Here is a 13,519-nt window from a genome sequence, read left to right as displayed (position 1 = left end):
GCTCCCTAACCAAGCTCTCCCCGCACAGGCTCCGCTCCCTGCTCCCTGTGCTGCCGCCGCTCCGAGCAGGATATCATCGTATACTGTAAGTTGGCTATGAGACACTACAGTATAGATGATGTACTCCCCGGGCTGCACCGACCACCCGCCCGCCAGGACACGGCGTGGGACCGCGACAGGGGGGCACCGGGGGCGGGGGGAGGCGGGGCTGGGATGTGGGACAAGTGTGCGGGGTAGGGAGGGTGATGGGATGAGGCACCGCGAGGTGTGAGAAGCTCGGGGCAGCTCCAGGGATCCGCGGCCGGCGGGGAAACCGTTACCATTACTGAGTTTAGTAATGGTAACGGTTCTGCCGACGGCCGGGCACGCGGCACGGAACGGAACGGCACGGACACGGAGGTGGAGCGCCGGGATCGGGCACGGGACAATAAAAGGGGGTTACAGCACCGTGGCTCTGTCTCTGCTTCTTCACCACGTCCCCCGGGGACTCCGGGCCCGGTGGAACTGGGTCACTGGGGTGGACTGGGGAGCTCGGGGGTGCACTGGGTCGCAGGGTGGGAGAGGGAATTTTGGGTGCGTTTGGGTGTAATGGGGCACGGGGGTACCTTGGGGTGCGGTGTGGGCAGGGCGTTGGAGTGCAGGGGACAGTGGAGCCCGTTGGGTGTGTTGCAGGGAGCACTGGGGAGAACTGGGAGGCACTCCTGGGTGTTGGGAGAGACTGGGAAGACCCGGGGAGCGTTGGGGTGTAAGGGGAGCACTGGGAGGCACAGGGTTGCATTGAAGAGGGGAACTGGGAGCGCTGGGGCTCACTGGGGAGCACAGAGGAGTATTCAGATACATGAGGTGTGTTGTGGGGGGCACTGGGCATCCTGGGGTGCACTGGGATGGAGTGAGGAGGGTTGTAGGGAGAACTGGGACATACTGTATGCCCCAGGGCACTGGGGCTCACTGGACTGTGTGGTGGGAACACTGGGAGCATTGGGGGCACGGGAAGCACGGAGGGCACTGGAGGCATTGGAAGCACAGGGAACACCGGGAGCATTGACGTCACTGGGAGCACTGGGGGGGTCACTGGGAGCACTGAGGGAGCACTGAGGGAGCACTGCTCGGCGGGGCCGGCAGGGGGCGCGCCCCGCTCCCGCCATCCCGCCCAGTCCGCTTCTTTCCCATAACCCCCTGCGGCAGAGCGGCGCGCTGGCCCCGCCCTCCCCTCGTCTCTATGCTCCCGCGCTGGCGCGCCAATGGGGGCGGGCGCCGGTGGCGCTCCCGGCGTGCCCCGTGGCGGGGCAATATGGCGGCTTCCATGGCCGCGACCGTCGCCCGCGCTCTGCGCTGGGGCAGCGGGGCCGCCGCGACGGGGCCGCTCCTGCTGCGAATAGGTGCGGCGGGGCCGTGGGAGTGCTTCGGGGGGCGGCCGGGGACGTGAGGCGGCGGGCAGGAGCGGGACGGGCGCTCCGGGGCTGGCCCAGAAGCCCTGTAGAGGCTGCGGGGCAGCAGCGCTGCCCAGGCGCTGCTGCGCGGGGAGGGAGGGGACAGCGCGATTTTGGGAGGTTTTCGGTACGTTTTCGGTATATGCAAAATACGTTTGCTGGTGGTGTTCTTCCAGGCTGCCTCCCGGGGAGCCGCTGGAGCGGGAACTGGGAGCTGGGAACTGGAGCAGCGCTGGGCAGGATCCTGAGCGTCCCTGCCCGCTGGAACGGGAGCAGCTCGGCGCTGGGCAGCTTCCTGGGCATCCCCGCCGAGGCACCGCCCGCCCCCCTGGGCCAGCACCCGCCACCCGTGGCCACCAGCAAAGGTGAGGTGGTGCCCGGTGCTGCCCCTCCTGGACAATCCCGACCCGCCCAGGGGGTTTAGCAGCGCTCAAGCCCCTCCTTTCCCCGGCAGAGGAGCAGAAGCAGCTGTTGCAGCACCGGCCCGACCAGCCCAAGAACCCCAAGGTGCTGAGGATCGCCATCATTGGTGCCCCCAACGCTGGAAAATCCACGCTCTCCAACCAGCTCCTGGGCAGGAAGGTGAGGCTGGGCTGGAGCAGCAAGTTCAGGCTGATATATTGCCTTTTTTTCTTTTTTTTTTTTTGCCATATTCTGGCTGTGTAACATGTTTAATTTCCTGCAGGTTTTCCCAGTTTCCAAGAAGGTTCACACGACCCGGTGCAAAGCCAGGGGTGTCATCACACACGAGGACACACAGCTGGTGAGCTCCCAGAGCTGCTCCTGCCTGGGGCACTGGGCAGTGTGAGCCAGAAAGGGCAGGGTTTGCTCATCTCTGTCCTGTGGGATCACTCCTCATTGCACAAATACGAGTTTTACCCTGACCACTAACCACAGGCAAACTTACAGGATCTGTCTTTCCTCTTTCTAGATCATTCTGGACACACCTGGCCTTACTAATCCATTAAAAGTCAAAAGGTATCACCACTGGAGTTGGGAGAGGGAGGCTCCTGCCTGTCAAGGGTTGATAAAACCAGAATATGATTTTTCACTGTGCAGAGTTCATAAAATAGGAGCGACAGGAATGTGTATTTTTAGCCTTATTTGCCTCATTTATGGTTGCAATTTCAGTAGCACACAGAGCCTGTGACATCCCTGTTGTGTTTGGTTCTGCATATGTGACAAGGGATGTCACAGCCCCTAAAACAGCTTTGTAGCATCTGGGATGAGGGAAAACTCTGTTTATTTTTCCCCCACTTTGAGGGGAAGGAACACAATTGTAGCTAAGTGTGTCTGGTTGACTCATTTCCATGTATCTTTCAGACATAATTTAGAGAAAGCCATGCTGACAGACCCATGGGACAGCATGAAACATGCGGATTTAGGTGGGTCCTCAACTCCTCTTGGAACAAACCAAACCCTTTTCTGCCACACAAGTTTACAGCTGTGGTGTCTGGGTGTTTGCTGGGCAGCCCTGAGAGTGTGAGCTAGGAGGGAAGGGCAGAGAAAAGATTTGGAATGTTGAGCTGAGGAGTGGATAAGGACTGCCTGGTGCCGAGGGGGGGCAGCTTGGGTTAATAACTGGGCTTGGATATTAAGTTTTAGCACGTGTGATGTCATTTTGATGGCAGGTGTAAACAGCATTTTAGTGTTTTACCTATTAAAACTCTTCTTTTTGTGATCTCCTGTGGAAGAGAGAGAAGGAGCAGCAGGAGGGGGGTGACCACAGACTCTAAAGCTGCAAGTGAACATTCTGGAAAAGGCAGGTTCATCCTATTTCCCTCCCTCTCTCCTGGCAGTTCTGGTTTTGGTGGACGTGTCAGATCACTGGACGAGGAACGCTCTGAGCAGAGAGGTGCTGAGGTGTCTGTCACGGTTTCCCCACATCCCCAGTGTCCTGGTCCTGAACAAGGTAAATCCTGCTCATTCTTCCTGCCTTCTTCAGATACCACCTGACAACAGCAGCCATGGTTTTTTGGGTCCCTGGTGTGTTAAAGGACAGTGGTTTCCCCCTCTGCTCCAGCATGTTGCAGTGTGTGTGTGTACATGTTGCATGCACTGGTGCTGTGCTGCAGCCTGGCGTTTAAATCCACCTGGGAAGAGGAGCTGGAGTGGGGTTGGCCAGACAGAATCTCAGCAGAGCTGACAGGTTCTCAGCATTTGGACAAACTGTGCTGGCACTGGTGACACACTCCTGGTCACCAAACTGTCCTGTCCTATTGCAGGAGCCTTGTCCTGCAGCAGCTACTTCCCTGAGTGATTTATTCTGGCTCCTTTAGATCCAGGGCCCAGCTCCTCAGCTCATTTAGGACAAATCCTGACACCTTTCCCTGACTTTAGGTGGACATACTAAAGAAGAAGTATCTCCTGCTGGACATAGTAACTGACCTAACAGAGGGAATTGTAAATGGAAAGAAACTGGAAGTGAAATCTGCATTTAAAGCTGATTCCAGTTCTTCAGCAAAGCCTCCTCTTCAAATCACTCGGGCTTTTCCTCCTGGGAGCAGGACCTCAGAGTCTCCCTGTCGGCAGGAAACGGATCAGGCCCGGGAAGGCTCTGGTTTGGACAACAGCAGTGGTGTGAGGGATGCTAAATCCAGCCCTATCACAGAGGAAGCCCAAGGGCCAAAGCACTATGGACACAAGGATCTAAAAGATATGAAAGGCTGGCCAAACTTCCAGGAGATCTTCATGCTGGCAGCTCGCAGTGGGGAGGAGGTGGATACACTCAAGGTAACTCTGAGCTTGTGTCACACCTTGAGACTGGTGTGGGACCCCAGCACTTCATCCTGAGCTTAATCTCCTGTGAGGAAGTAGCAGAGCTGCTGTTCCTGGCCTGGGATGGGGGGAAAGTGTTGTGTGTCAACGTGGGGATATGTCTGTATTGCATTTCCAGAGTTTTCTGTACAAAACTCTCATTTGGGGCTCTCCAAAAAGCAGCTTGCTCAGAACAATGACCACCCACCATTCATTCTTTCAGCTCCAGAGGTGCTGTGGGCTTTTGTAACTCACGCAGATGGCTCTAGGGAGGGGTGACCTTTTGGCAGGGCAGGAGTTTCAGAGCTTCCTTTTCTCCTTTCCCTGCCAAAAACACCAAACTCCTGCTCTGGTGCCAGGCCAGCAGCAGTGCCCTCGCTGCAGAACGAGCACAGGGGTGTTGGCACCATGCAGGTGGTACCTGACAGCTGATTGGGGGTGTGTGTGTTGTGCCCACAGCACTACCTCCTGATGCAAGCCAAGCCAGGCCCCTGGGAGTTCCACAGCGATGTCCTGACCAGCCAGTCACCTCAGGAAGTCTGTGACAACATCATCAGGGAGAAGGTCCTGGAGTACCTGCCCTTGGAGGTGCCCTATGGCGTGACTCAGGTGGGAAGTGTGCACAGGCAGATCTGCCCACGAGCTGTTTAACTGGAAACATTGGGCTGTGTGATGAGAATCCCTTCATTTGGATCTGTGGAATCTGGGGTGACTCAATATTTGCACTTCAGGTGCTGTGAGGCCCTCCGTGTGCTGGTGTCTCCAAGGGAGTGGTCTTTGTGGTTCCTGAGGGTTTTCCAGGATTGCTAAGTGCACTCTTGCTGTTGCAGGTGACAGAGATGTGGGAGGAAGGAGAATGTGGGGAGCTCCTCATCGTGCAGAACCTCTTGGTCCCAAGGAAGGCTCATATGGTGAGCGATGGAAGAGAGTTGGGGCACTGGGGAGGGTGAAGGGAGGTTCCCTTATTCCAGCACATGTGCATCCTTGCTGTGATCCCCTCTCCCCCTCCTTTGGGAAGAGCCACATGTCTGACACAGACTATTCCATAGTAGCTTACACCTCCCTGGAGTAGCCCATGGTTTGATCTTGGAATTTCCCTTGTTGCCTGTGGCCATGCTGTCCTCCTTGGGTGATTTCTCCCTGCAGCTGGGCAATGTAAGGATGAGTCTGATGATGTCTTCTCTGGGTTTTAATGCAGAGGATGTTGATTGGAAGAGGAGGGAAAGTCATCAGCAGGATTGCTCAGGAGGCTGGGCGGGACCTGATGAACGCTTTCCTGTGTGACGTCCGCTTGAAGCTCAGGGTGGAGGTGAAGAGTTGAGTGTTTTAAGAGCCCCTGAACTCTCTGATCATCTGGAGAAACAGATCCTATATTCCCCTGCGGATATCTTGGCACCTCTGTTCAGTCCAGAAACAGAGGATAATGGACTTAATATAGTGGGCTGAAGTGGAATATATTATTCTTTGAGAGAATGCCCCAAACTGCAATGGATCTTCAGATTCTCTACTGCACCTGGCCTTGTGGAAGCTGGGATGGACATCAGAGAACCAGCTGCACCCATGGTTCTGCATTTACAGAGCTGCCATCCACCTCTTTTGGGCTGTGTCCTGTGTTCTTGCTCACAGGTTTTTATACCTGGAAGTTCAGGAGCATCTCCTGTCTTTTAGCAGACACAGAGTTGCAGTGAAGGATGATTAGCACACATTTGTCTTCTCTTCTGTAGGCTGAACCACTCCAGTGTGATCACACAGGAGGAACACGCTACCCCAGCCCACACTATGGTCTTACATTGGCTTTGCTCCCTGCCCTGTTGAAGTTCATGAGTGTAGGGGATCAGTTTAAGGGATTTGCTGGCAGCTGAAACATCTGTAATGCCTGAAGGGCTTGTCTGTCGTGCAAAACCAGCATGGCCCCCCTTTTTAGGAATTTGAATACTTTATTGCACCAGAGTTATTTCAAAGCCCTTATTCTTTGTACCAAGGCTGCAGATACAAACATAGAAACTGTTGCAGCTAAAGAAAAGCCCAAAGTGGGAACAGCAGCAGGTTCTGCAGCTCGGGGGTAACGGGTTGGGAATGGAGAGTAACTGGCACGGATGAGGCTGGAGGAGCAGGGCTGGACCAGCGAAAGAGATGCTGTTACCATTCTGAGCTGCTGAAGGATTCTGGAGTGTGAGATATCTCAAAACCGGGTTGGGAAGCCTCCACGGAGTGTCCTTCCTCGTTTCCCAGGATGTAGGGGCTGCTGTGGTCCCTTGAAGACTGCTCTCCAACTTTTGTATTTTCCTTGCAATAAAATGAGGTCTCAGCACAAGTCATTGTTCTCTCCTTTCTTCCTCCCTGGCATTGAGACCTCACAGCCATCACCTTCCCTCTGTTTTATTCCAACCCAAAGCTTTTATGTCATTCCTCCTCCCCAGCTGAGCTTAGATCCCATTTCCTGAGCTGCGGCATCTGAAGGTTACACCCTGTAGGGGAAAAAAGCTGGGTAAGTGCGGTTGGAGATGTCTCAAGGGCTGGGGTACAAGAGCAAGGCTGTGCCCTCTGTGTGGCCACATCATGGGAGCCTCAGGGTTTCACTGTGCTGCCGCAGAGCATCCCAGGCTGCTTCCAGGCAGGAAAAGGGATGGATCCGAGTGCCCAGAACAACAGCCAGTCCTGGGGGCAATGGAAATGTGCCCAGCATGGGAAGAGGTGAAGTTTTGTGCCTTCCTGACTTGCAGCTCCTTAACGAACTTTGATTGTTAGGTTAATTATCCCATTGCAAGACAATCGCGAGTGCAAACTGCCCTTTCCCCAAGGGGAACAAACCTTCCCAGAGCCCCCTGTGTCCCCCCCCACCGTCGTGATCCTCCCGCGTCCCCTCCATGTCCCTTTCTATGTCTCCCCATGTCCCCCTATATGTCCCTCCCATGCTCCTCTGTATGTCCCTCTCATATCCCTCACTATGTCCCCCTGTGTCCCCTCCATGTTCCCCCTTCCCCCCGTGTTCCTCTTTGTTCCCCTATGTCCTCCCAATGTCCCCTTCATGTCCCGCCGTGTCCTCCCTTCGTATCCCCCCGATGTCCCCCACATGTCCCTTCTGTGTCCCTCCCATGTCCCCTCTATGTCCCCTCTATGTCCCACCCTGTGTCCCTCCCATGTCCCCTCTATGTCCCCCCCTGTGTCCCTCCCGTGTCTCCTCTATGTCCCCCCCTGTGTCCCTCCCGTGTCCCCTCTATGTCCCCCCCTGTGTCCCTCCCATGTCCCCTCTATGTCCCCACCGTGTCCCTCCTCCCCGCTGCCCTGCGCTACCCGCAATCTCCGCCAGGGGGCGCCGCGGCGCTGCCCCCTCTCCCCCCCTCCCCTCCCCTGTCCGCCGTGCCCGTGGCCGCGCGTGCGCGGGGCGGGGCGGGCGGGGGCGGCTGCGCAGCCAGGAGGGTCGGCCCGGGCGGCGGCGGCAGCGGCGGCGGCAGCGGCGGCGGCGGGGCCGGGCGGGCACAGCGGCGGCGGCGCCATGAGGCCCGGGCAGGGGCTCCGAGAGTAAGTGCGGCCACGGCGGGAGGGCGCCGGCCACGCCGACACCTTCTCCTGCTTCTCCTCCTCCGCCGCCTCTCCCTCGCAGCGCGGCGGGACCGGCGCGGCGCTGTCCCCCCCCCCCCTCCGCCCTGCTCCCCATTGTCCTTCCCGGGTGTCCCCTCCCCCCTGCCGCTGAGGGATCACCAGTGTCGCGACCCGTGTCCGTGTCGCGACCCGCCCCCCCCTCTGTCGCGACATCCGCCTCCCCGGGGTGTCCCCTCCTCAGCGCCCAGGCCCCTCGGCAGCCCCTGAACGCTTGCCCCTGGGTACCACACACGCGGCCCGGATCGCGATAGTGCGCCAGCCATCGCGATAGAAGTGCCGTCAGGGGAGAGGGGGGATTGCGGTCGCAGTGCGAGCACATCCTTTGTGTGATTCTTTCCCCAAGAAAAGTGTCCTTTTGCGAGAGAATCGCAAGCTGGTCTGGGTTGGAAGGGACCTTAAAGACCATCTCTCGTCCCAGCCCCCCCGCCATGGGCAGGGCACAGATATCGTCAGTAAATCATCCGTCGTTTTTATTCCCTGCCAACCGATTTTTAAGCGTCTGAAGAAGAAGAAGAAGAAGGAGAAAACTGCAGAGCTGGACTCCTCTGTTCTCGGTCCACTCGTGCAGCAAAGTGTTGAAATGGTTTTGGTTCTGCAGTGTGTGAACCTCCCCGAGCAGCACCTGCGAGAGCTCACGGACGCCTCACCCTCCCTTGGTATCACCTCTCATCACTTGCTACAAGTTTAGGGTAAATCACAGGTGCAGGTTAATCAGTTCAGCCATAATTTGTTCTACTCACTTCTTAGCACGGTCCTTAATTTTCTCTCTAACCACAGTCTCAAGAAAACATAAGTTCCTTGGGAGAACTTTTTGCAGCAATACTTTTTCCCCTCTTTATTGCACAAACCCAGTTCTTTGTCGCCCCGGTCGCTGTGGGAGAGGAGGGAGCTGGGAGCTTTCAGGAGGATGAGGTTGGGTTCCTGAGTGATGTCATTTGTGCTGGAGCAACGGTGGTGACTTTGTGATGGAGTAAATCCTCCTGGACGTGTCAGGGCTTCCTGACTCTGTGTGTGTGTGTGTGCGTGCGTGTGCAGCGGAAACTTCATTTGATTCAGCAGCTGACTGAGAAAATCCCGTGCTCGGTGCTACACAGGCATTGAGGGAACAGAGTGATGATAGTTGCATTTTCCTTTCAGTTGTGTGTATTTTCTGGTCAGGGTTTTTTTCAGCCTAAGAATTTGAACTTGCTGGAGTCTGTTCATTTAAGTAGGTACATAAAGCAGTAGCTCTTGAAGGGTCTTGGAGATATTAGAGGTGGAGAGAGCAGGGAGTGAAGGATGCAGGGAGAGTGTTGAGGTGCTTTTGGTGTCCCGTAAAGTCATTTCAGAGGGTCTGGAAAATTGGGGGGGGAAAGCAATGATAAAGAAAGGAAACTTGAAAGCAGATGAACTCACTATTAATTTTTAGCAGGGGAAGGTTTGAATCAAAAGCAAGTAAGAGAGCAAACAGAGGTCAAGATTTGAAATTAACACAGGATCTAAGCTTTCATGGAAAAATGTTCCCATAAAAGAGAGGGTGTACATTTCCTAAATGATATTTACTCTGGTTAGACTTTCTGAGGTGAGGAAATCAGAATTGACCCTTGTCTGGGGAGCTGGAGGATCAGTTGATGAATTGGCTGTAATTTACAGGCATCGCTTCAAGTATTTTCAATATTTCTCAACTATTTTAAGAAGCTGTATTGAGTTCCAGCCCAAGCAGCCTGATAGTCTGGAGAGAGAAAGGATGCGTGTTGCTGGGGCAAGAATTAAGCAAAAATAGATAAATCTGACATAATGGATGACAAGGGAAAGCTGATTGCTGAAAGATGCTGGCATGCTCTGTTCCTGCATGCTTGGCATGTATTCTGTTGTGTTACATGGCTTTTGAAGTGTAAAAAAAAAAGAAAGAAATCTCATTTTGTGCTGAGATAAAAGAAAAGGCAGGTGCTTAAATTCTGCTAGGGATCAGCTTTGATACTGACATGAAGTGGTGACCTCGCTTGTGTTTACGCCTCTGTCACTTTGTGAACTTCTCAATTGAATAAATAATTCACTTAGCACCAAATAAATGCCATTTTATAAGATGGTATTTTTGATCCCCTTTTCACTCCACATTGCAAACAATTTCACACTTTTTCTGCTTGAGCACAGCCTGGGGTGCTATTTCTGTTAATAACATTAAAAATATGTTGGAGAATGTCCATGTAGTATTGGTTTTTTCTCCAAATGCAAAATTAAGGAACCTTTGTGTTCTCTGCAGCTTGGATATTTGCCTTCGTTTAAGTCTTATTTGTATTTGTTTCAAGTTGTCCTCTGATAGATGAGCTTTTATATCTGTGCTTCTGGGAGCTGTTACCAGATCAAGAGGAGAAGTAAGGATTTCTGTCAAGGACTGAAGTATCTGTGTTTCCCAGAAGCTCAGACTGCTGTGTGACGTGCAGGAGCCTCAGCTTGTGTCCTCTCCAGCACCTGCTGAAATGCCTGGGTGTGGGATAGAAACTTTTATAGCTGTCTCCAGTACAACACTTTTCCACATTGGTTTGTCCATTCATCTCTATTCTTCTTCATTTTTGACCTTGACTCATTACTGGCCAGCACATGGAAATGGGAGGGAAGGAGGTAGAGGTGTTGCTCTGGCTGCCCCCACCCCAAAACCTTCATCACCAAAACATTTTATATCCTATATGCTGCCACCTCTTCAGTGAGGTAACAGTGAGGGGAGTCACTGATCTGTGAAGTGTGAGATGCAGTAATGTCCATTCTGTATTTCTCTAAAGCTTGGTAACTTCCAGGATTCTGGGATTTATGGGATTGCTAAATACACCACTGAGCACATAGCCACAGCCTGACTTGTTCGAGTTATTTAACAGATGATCAGCACTTTTAAATAATTGCTTTAAGAACATGTAGTTCAGTGAAATGCTACACCCAGCAGGTGAGTAACAGGTCACTCCATTGTGCTGTACACTGTAACCAGGACCTGCTGACTCCTCTGAGGCTGTTTTTTGGGTAAGATACTCCTAAGGATGAGTAAAGGTTTTGCAGTTTTCTCCATCTGCAATGGGTGTATCCCCCATTTTTCAGTATTTTAAATACTTTCGAACTGGGGATTGAAGTGAATAATTAGATTTTTATTCCTTGTGTGGTATGCCACATTCCCATTTTCCCATTGTATTTTGTGACTCCTATGACTGCGAATGCTAAAATGAGTTTGTCGCACTATTCATCATCTTTCTTTCTAAAAAAAATTGCTTTCCAAGTACTGACAGAACTCCTGAACAGCCTTTCTGCTGACGGACATCCAGAAAAGTTGTTTTGAACTTCACCCAAAGGTATTTTTCCAAGGGGTTGTATTATTTCAAAAGCTGATCTTGCTATCCAAACTAGGCATAGCTTGGCCTCAGTTTGCCTGCACCTGGAGCTGACAGAGACTGCTGTGTTCATCAGCTGCTGGTTTCAATGGTTTTATTAATTTGGTTTAAATGGACACTTAAAAAAACAGTGACTGTAACCTATGGATGATCCGTGGCTGGTCTGACTTTGTAGACCCTGCAGACTCCTTTTCCTTAATTTGGGACATTCTGTCTGGGTGTCTCTCCATGCCACCCTGTTCATTTTTTATTTGTTACATTGTTGCTATAATTATTCCCCCATTGTGCTCAGGAATTATGCTTCATTTACATATTCTCATTGCTTGACTTGTTTATGCCGTGTTTGAAGATCAGTCCAAGTTTCCAGGGTTTGTGAAGAAAATGGTGATATTTTGCTGTTGGAATAATTTCACAGGAATGTATTTGGCTGCAGCGTGGCCCTGGTAGGGAATAGTGGGGGTGTAGCACTCAGGGGGGTGTGTGCGGGAATGAAAACTGGGAGGGATTTTTAATGTGAATTTCCAAGTCCCGTGCAGCGATTCTGGAGTGCTTGGAATGTGCGGAGCTGTGGAATGTCTGGTTTGTTGATGTATTTAGAGATAACTGAGCCGCTCCAGGCTTTTAAATAGATGCATTGATGGGTGTACTACGGGGAAACGTGTTAGAAAACAGGTTCTCTGTAAATGCAACACGTTTGAGACAAACCCTTAAGTATAATTCTGCTGAATTAGGTGTCAGATCCTGCCTCCAGCAGGAGTGGGCTCTGCAGCATCCTCGGCGTGCAGCGAGTGCGAATGTTTAATTTTTTACGATGCCTGTAGTAACGTGAGGTAGAAAAGGTGAACCGTGAAAGTGAAGCTATTTTTAGTATTAAAAAAAAAAAAAAAAAAAAAAAGGCAGTCAAAAAATGATCTACTAAGTGATACATTGCTGACGTCTGTAGCGCAGCCAACCCAATTAAGGTGCCGTATATTGTTTCCAGCAGGATTCTGATTGTTTCTAATTTGGGAACCACGCGAGAGCAAGTGGAAATAGGTGAAACGCCATGCTCTGCTCTTCAGGGTGGATCCAGCATCCAGTTGTGCTCTCTAATTTCACTTCTCCTACTGGGACAATCTCCCTGGCCTGGCTAAGATGGAGCCACGGGCAAAAAAAAATTCCTACCTGTTTTTATTGGTAAAACATCACGTGAGTCAGTGTTGAGCGCTGTGGATTCTTCTTTCATTTCCTGACCCCAGCGTATCCTTTGCTGTATCCTGCTAACCCTCTCCTTGCCTTGATGTTAAACTTGGAGAATGCATGTTGGAGGATGTGAGTCTCACAGTCCTGCCTTTTCCTGTGGCTTTCCCTTACCACTCATTTTGTTCCCTCTCTGTTGGCAGTTCCTGCACACAAAATGCTCTGAAAAATGTCATACAGTGACTGTCTTGAGCCAATGCTGTATATATATATCTATATATATCTATATATATATATATATAATGTATTGGATGGAAATAGCATAGTATGAACCTTTTTCAAAAAAGAAATTATGCAGGTGCTCCCACTCTCCAAAGTAAACTTCCTCCTCTGCTAATCTTTTTTTAAACCTGGAATGAAAAAAACCCATGTATTCTTAACATCTGGAAAGGGGAGCCCTTCATGCCTCCTTTATTATTCTTTTATCCAGTATTGTTCTTCGTTCACCCTTCTTTTCAGGCACTGTTTTTCTCAATTTTTTGTCTTATAAGCTTGAGGAATGTCGTGTGCTTTGGCTTTGTTGTGGACAGGGAAAATTAGGGATTTGCTTGCCCTTCACTTCCAGCTCATTAGTCTGTTTTGATTCTGGGTTGGTTTTATTTCTTCAGCTACAGCAAAGCCCTCAGCTTTTGCCTGGAACGGGTGATGTATTCCTGGAGCCGGTAATTTGTGCATCCTTTGACTTTAAACTGTTCACAACTCTGCTGAGCCTTTGTGAATGAGCGTGGAGGAAAATCAATATGTGAAAAAGCTGGAGCAGGGGAGGGAAAACAGCTTTTTCCTGGTCACACTATCGCCTGATTTAGTTTTTGTGTCTGTGAACTCTTCAGTGTTTAAATTTAGGAATGGATTGTTTTGGAACAAGTCACTTTTTAGATCGTTTCCAGGAGATTTGTGTGTAATTTAATGCCATTCAGGTTTGCTGCTCTGATCTGCTTGTTCCACGAGACTTCAGGTTCTCTCTCTCCCTGTACCTCTCCCACTATTTTCTACAAATCTGCTGGGGTTTTTTCCAGTCAAAACTTCAGCAGCATTTATGAATCCTGTTATATCTTTTCAGTTCCCTGTTTCTAGTCATTAACAAAGTGATGCTTGTTAAAATAGCCTGATCGTTTGAAAACTGTAACTTCAATGTCT

At 51.4% G+C, this 13,519-nt stretch overlaps 2 protein-coding genes across 3 annotated transcripts in view; both read left to right on the top strand.

Annotated features, from left to right (window-relative positions):
* Positions 1-1,288: 1,288 nt before the first annotated feature.
* Positions 1,289-6,501, top strand: ERAL1 (Era like 12S mitochondrial rRNA chaperone 1). Its single transcript, XM_027726775.2, has 11 exons — positions 1,289-1,379; positions 1,607-1,795; positions 1,885-2,012; positions 2,116-2,193; positions 2,362-2,408; positions 2,754-2,815; positions 3,230-3,342; positions 3,771-4,163; positions 4,647-4,796; positions 5,018-5,098; positions 5,386-6,501. Exons 1-11 carry the CDS (start codon positions 1,292-1,294, stop codon positions 5,506-5,508), a joined length of 1,452 nt encoding a protein of 483 aa, XP_027582576.1. The 5' UTR covers positions 1,289-1,291; the 3' UTR covers positions 5,509-6,501.
* Positions 6,502-7,628: 1,127 nt separating this feature from the next.
* Positions 7,629-13,519, top strand: part of FAM222B (family with sequence similarity 222 member B) — a 36,515-nt gene continuing 30,624 nt past the window's right edge. The window contains exon 1 of one of the 2 annotated variants that reach the window (XM_027726755.1): positions 7,629-7,709. The gene's annotated coding sequence lies outside the window, so the exon portion shown is untranslated. Of the gene's footprint in view, positions 7,710-8,430; positions 8,447-13,519 lie in introns of those variants that run through there. The other variant, XM_027726754.2, reaches the window with a different exon arrangement.

Source organism: Pipra filicauda, unplaced genomic scaffold (assembly GCF_003945595.2).
Source record: "Pipra filicauda isolate LSUMZ 115617 unplaced genomic scaffold, ASM394559v2 scaffold71_size5581439_pilon, whole genome shotgun sequence".
NCBI classification, from domain to species: domain Eukaryota; kingdom Metazoa; phylum Chordata; class Aves; order Passeriformes; family Pipridae; genus Pipra; species Pipra filicauda.
This window is presented reverse-complemented; position numbering and strand designations above follow the sequence as displayed.

Bases quoted from the DNA above. Each gene is read 5' to 3' on its own strand.
- ERAL1 (XM_027726775.2), top strand. From the start codon at position 1,292: ATGGCGGCTTCCATGGCCGCGACCGTCGCCCGCGCTCTGCGCTGGGGC. The intron at 1,380-1,606 runs GTGCGGCGGGGC...GTGTTCTTCCAG, and splicing joins GCCGCTCCTGCTGCGAATAG to GCTGCCTCCCGGGGAGCCGC. The intron at 4,797-5,017 runs GTGGGAAGTGTG...TTGCTGTTGCAG, and splicing joins TGCCCTATGGCGTGACTCAG to GTGACAGAGATGTGGGAGGA.